Genomic DNA, 5,522 nt, shown 5'->3' with positions numbered 1-5,522 from the left:
AGCCGTTCCTGAGGTCAATCAGAGCCGTGGGAGGGCGGAGGTGGGAGCTCGACGGTGGCCTAGGGGCGGCGGCGACCCTGCTTCGTGATGGCGGCGTTCTGGTGGAAGAAGCAAGGCGAGGCCGGGTGCAGGAGCTTCAGAGCGGCGACGGGGAGCTAGTTGTGGGGTCGTTTGGGGCGGAGGGAGGCTGGAGGGGTGAGCTCCGCGGAAGCAGGGGTGGCGGCAACCCTGGCGGGCGGCGACGCCGTTCCAGAGCAGGGGAGAGCTCGAGCTCTGGCTCTAGCGCGAGGAGAGGAAGAGGCGAACTCGGAATTGGCGTCATGAACCGATGAGGACAGCTGGAGCGGCGGCGAGGACAGTGGCGCGGCGACGCGTGGCTCGGACGTCGAGAGCGGCGACGGCGAGACGACGACGTTCGACGGCGTGTCGCGCGTGGGAGGTGCCAGGGAGGCTGGATTCGTCGAAACCAGGGGCGCAGAGGACGGGTTTGGCAGGGGCGCGACGCGTGGGACGGCCGGGGCCGACGCCGGCAACGAACGCCGTCACGGCGAGAAAACAGAGGGAGATGGAGTTGATGGCAGGCTCGTAAATAAAACGAAGTTCAAAACTCTAGTTTGTAAACTCAATTTTTCTCCTTCTACATGGCCTCAAATGATTTTCAAAGCATATTTGTTTAAAATTTCGACAGATTGTTTAAAACCTCGAATACTATAGTTCATTTGACCTGTCATTTTATGTGCAAAAATTCATATACACAAAAACACACTTATATTATTTCCCAAAAGAAAAGTTTAACTTAAATTGCTCTTGCTTATTAAGCATGATTATGTATTTAATATTTCTTGCTTAGTATTTTAAAATCTGGGATGTTACACTCCCCCTCTTAGACTAGAGCACCCGATCACTTTCAGACGTGTAGCATACTCGTAACGGTACGTAGGAATATGCAGATGTCGTTTATGTCATCAATAATGGTAATGGTAGGAACATTGCGGATATTCGAATTAATAAGAACAAGTCAACTCAAGTTGTGTAGCTGATATTGAATATTCTCAAGATGGATAAGCATTTGTTCGGTGATGGCAGACCAAGTTTCGATACTGTCTAGAATGCTTCGGTTTTCGAAACAGTCTGCCCCCCCCCCCCCCCCCCCCCCCCCCCCCCAACCCCGGAACGGCCCATTCCGAGAGACCCGGGAGGACGGAATATTCCTACCCTATTTCAAATTAACCCTAGCTAGGTAATACAGCTCGAGTACATGATCCATTGAATTCTGACAATGGAGTTAAAAAGTTAAGTTAATTCCTACCATCTTTAGGGTAAAATACTTACTGCTATAGCTCAAAAGGAAATATAGGCATATACATAATATAGTGTCTAAATTTCTCCAAACCAATAGTGCAAGGTTTTGCAAGGGGAAGCCCCATGAAAATCTTTTCTGCTAGTAGCTCCAAAATCATTAATGATGGTTAGCAAGCATGGAGCTACATATTGATGAAAACATTACTACATATTGGATTTGTACAAATCTTATTCTCGGATATGCTATTATCAAATCTTAATTAATTAATAGGTATCAAAACAAGAGTGAGGTCACATAGCTATAGCTAGAGAAACAATGGGCAAAGCTGTTTTTGAAAAACCACGAAAAGTTAAAATTGATTACTCTCTTCGTCCTATTCAACTTGATGTAAAGTTGTCTACAACATCTCATATTTCTCTTTGAGAGTTAAGACCTACATTTTAACACAAACTAAAGTTTCTGTAAACCATCAATAAACTCACAAAGTTGCATATCCATTAGAAATTTAGAGATTCTATGTTCGAAACATTGGCGTCCACCAAAATGTGATGGGGTATTTACAAATTTGCCGCTGCTTTTTATCTTTGCAATTGTTTCATTCAAGTGACAGTTCTAGTGCCATTTTTCCAATTGCTTCGAATTGATTATCAAACTGGTAATGTAAAAGGTGCCCACATTTTGGCAGCCAATAAAGATGAAACCACCTTCAGCTTGTGATTCAATACAGGACACTATTTAAATCCACACCAGCTTACTAAGATATGGTTCACGTGCCACGTACCAGTCTTTGCAAAAATTTGCAACCAAAAACAACTACAGCTAGCAGCGCACTCTATTGGTACGAAGAGTTTTTTATGCTTTCTTGAAATGAATTACAGCCTCCATATTCGAAAGGTAATACAGCGGAAAATACACAAAATTACAGGTTGGTGGAATGAAACAGAATGGCTTTTGAAGACCAAGAAGAACTCAGTCTACTTTCCTATTCACTTTGAGGTAGGGCAGTGCGCCTGTCACATTGTCGTAGTCACTCTTGTTTACTTGGACCTGCAAGAAATATAGCAGTGTTCTCTTAGATGACGTAAAATGATGTTGCCGCAAAAATGTCGAGTTTGGACGCCTAGTGAAATTGCCAGAGTTTCAAGAATACACCAATATGACTGGCAACTGTATGGCAAGAGGTTAATTATATTCTCTGGCCTAAAAAGAAGAAAACTTTGGCTAGCACTATGGGCGCTAAATTGCCCAGCATCGACTCCCAAGTTCGTGCAGAGCGGCACAGTAAACTGTTAGGATCAGGGGGTGAAGGAGTGGGAAAACTGGACTCTCAATCTCAAAAAAAAAAGAAAAAGCACCTCCCTAATGTGTCACATTTCACTAACAAAAGCACACATTGACTAAAGTGTAAACTAGTGGAAAATCGTGGATCCATAGGAATGACACCACCAAATTCTACAGCAGCCAAAGTTATAATATCCTTAAATCCTTAATGCATTTGCAAATTATTAAGAGAGCACCAAAATGGAAGAACCTGATGCCCAATTCAGGGTAGTACACCCAAAGTATATTGGAGCAAAATTAGAAATTTTATATGTCTGCTAATACCCGATTACCCATAACCTCTTGAACCTCCATCTGTCTTTCTAATATTATACGAAGTCCAGGTAACATCATTTTTATCATAATTTAATTTCATTTTATGATCCAGTAATATACAAAATACCTCCCCTCACCCCCGCAACACACACACCAATCAGCCATCCCTCCTACCCCTCCGAAAATATGGCATGTTTATTGCTTAACATTCCGAAAATGAAAAAGCGATCGTTGCCGAGAGAGCTTGATATGCCATCAATTTGCCCACATACCAAGATTACATCTGAGGATCCACGAACAGATTCAGCCTCCAAATGAGGCACCGAGCATGAGCTTACTCCATACATTAGCAAATGAAGCATCCCAAATTATGAGAGCACATGACCGCGATAAATTACAGTACGAGTGAAAATTGTGCCAATGACTTCGACAGCCCAAATTAGCATCCAATTCAAGGACACGGACCAGCCGTAATTTGTATTCGCAGCTAAACCGCCTATACGACTTCAGCACCTGAACAGAAAATTGGTCAGCACTAGAGAGGAGGAGAGGAACAGAAGCATACCATCTTGGAGAGCCTCTTCTTGCGCTTGGTGTTCTTCTTGCCGAGCAGGTGCTGCTTCCCGGCGCACCGGCGCACGATCTTGCCCCTCCCCGTCACCCTGAACCGCTTCGCCGACGCCTTCGCGACACACACACACACACAGAGACACAGCAGACGGAACCGGTTCAGCGAAAATTCCCAGAGGACCCGGAGGCTCGTCACGGGGCCCGAGAAGAAGCAGGTAGAAAGGAATCAAGAGGGGCACCTTGTGGGTCTTCATCTTGTACCCCTTCTTCCCCGCCGCGACGACCTCGAGCGAGGTGGAGGTAGCCGGCCTGCGCGGGAGCGGCGACGCGACGGAGGCGGCGGTGGCGGCCAGCGGCGCGCCGAAGAAGGACTTGGGAGGGAAGGCGAGGCTGGCGGCGGGGATCCTCCTGGCCCCGGCGCCCGCGGAGACGGCGAGGGGCGCGGCGCGCGCGAGGGAGAGGGACAGCGCCATGGCTTCTCTCGGCTCTCGCTGCCGCTTCGTGAGTTCGTGGCCTGCGGATTTTGGATAGGCTGCGGGCGGATGGCGAGGATGGATAAGCAAAGCAGCGAGCCGTTGGGTGCAGCGGGCCGTTTTCCCAACGGCCGGCCCACGGAGCTTGAAGCGGCCTGCGCGGCGGCCCACTGGGCGCGCGCGGAGTTGGTGGATTAATTGGGCTATTCATTTAGGCCGCCTCACGCAGGTAGAGGATTGTGGGCTTTGTTTGGCCCAATAGTATTTAGGAGTTGTTTGTTCTTTTCCTACTCCCTCCGTCCCATATTTCTAGGTTTAGTTAAAAGTCAAATTTGTTCAATTTTAACTATAAATAATAATTAATTTACAAAAATCTATCTAGATTTCTAATGAAAACAGTTATCATAATTTATATGTATTTATATTTAAAATAATTCATTCATAAAAATATTGATGTTTAAAGTTGACAAATTTGATTTTGATCATACCTAGAAACGTTTATATTTTAGGGATTCCTACCGACGGGCGAGCTGAATCAGGTCGCGTCCATTTTTTCTCGCAAAACAACGTCCATCTGTTAGAAGTACCAGAAATGTATGAATCGTCGTGCGTGTTCTCTTGCTACTGTGTGTTTTACCGAAGGACAAACAATACCTGAATGATGACAGCACAAATACCAGTAGATAGTGTTATCCTAAATGATGAACATTTGGTTTCCTATCGTTAAGCCGGTGATTATACTAAATGGTCATTTAAATTTTAATCGGACTTAGCGGCTGATTAAACAGGTGGTTAATGGAAACCAGCTAGTCTAGTGTGTCACGATTAAACGGCTAAACGACCTGTTTGGGTAGGCACCAGCAGTCATGATGAGCATCTCTCGTCTCGTCACAACATTTAGGGTGTGTTTCGTTTTGCAAAAACTTGTAAAGATTTAAACAGGGCATTTGAAGTATTAAATGAAGTCTATTTGCAAAACTTTTTGCATAGATGGGTTGTAAATCGCGAGACGAATCTAATGATGCTAATTAATCCATGTTTAATCAATAATTAGCGGATGGTTACTGTAGCATTACTATTGCAAATTATGGATTAAGTAGGCTCATTAGATCCGTCTTGCGATTTACAGTCCATCCATGCAAAAAGTTTTATAAATAGACTTAATTTAGTGCTTCAAATTAGCAAGATTCCGTTTCACTTTAACGCGTTTATGGCTTTTTTGTATTTACATGTAAAACAGGGTCTTAATTCCTTTCCTTGCAATCTTGTAAAGGCAAAATTAAATCAGTGCCTTCACAAACTTTACCGTGGCATATCACAAGGGCTCCAGCGAGTGCTAACCGGTCATACCTACCTGGCTAGTAGATTTCAGCGTCAAAGACTACAATTATAATTTCAGCGTCACGGAGTGATGTCATACAACGCATTGGAAGTAACCTACTTTCTATCCGAGTTTTTTAGGGGAGACACGAGGGGGGTAATCCCCACCTGAATTTTATTTCCACGGATGACCGGTGATGGAAATGCCGCGCAGAGCACGGTTACAGGAGCAGTTACAAGCAACAGCACACGGCTGCAGT

General features: G+C 45.1%; 1 protein-coding gene across 1 annotated transcript; it reads right to left on the bottom strand.

Moving 5' to 3' along the window:
• Nucleotides 1–2,018: 2,018 nt before the first annotated feature.
• On the bottom strand, nt 2,019–4,013 carry LOC120671346 (50S ribosomal protein L35, chloroplastic-like). Its single transcript, XM_039951643.1, has 3 exons — nt 3,709–4,013; nt 3,465–3,581; nt 2,019–2,350 (listed from the first exon to the last, which is right to left on the bottom strand). The coding sequence occupies exons 1-3, from the start codon at nt 3,940–3,942 to the stop codon at nt 2,273–2,275; spliced, it is 429 nt and encodes a 142-aa protein (XP_039807577.1). The 5' UTR covers nt 3,943–4,013; the 3' UTR covers nt 2,019–2,272.
• Nucleotides 4,014–5,522: the final 1,509 nt, after the last annotated feature.

Source organism: Panicum virgatum, chromosome 4N, assembly GCF_016808335.1.
Source record: "Panicum virgatum strain AP13 chromosome 4N, P.virgatum_v5, whole genome shotgun sequence".
Lineage (NCBI taxonomy): Eukaryota > Viridiplantae > Streptophyta > Magnoliopsida > Poales > Poaceae > Panicum > Panicum virgatum.
Note: the sequence above shows the minus strand (reverse complement) of the source record. Positions and strands in the feature narration are given on the sequence as shown.

Excerpts from the sequence above, each read along its gene's own strand:
- LOC120671346 (XM_039951643.1), bottom strand. The coding sequence starts at position 3,942 with ATGGCGCTGTCCCTCTCCCTCGCGCGCGCCGCGCCCCTCGCCGTCTCC. Across the intron at positions 3,582-3,708 it reads ACAAGATGAAGACCCACAAG|GCGTCGGCGAAGCGGTTCAG; the intron begins GTGCCCCTCTTG and ends TGTGTCGCGAAG. Across the intron at positions 2,351-3,464 it reads AGAAGAGGCTCTCCAAGATG|GTCCAAGTAAACAAGAGTGA; the intron begins GTATGCTTCTGT and ends TATTTCTTGCAG.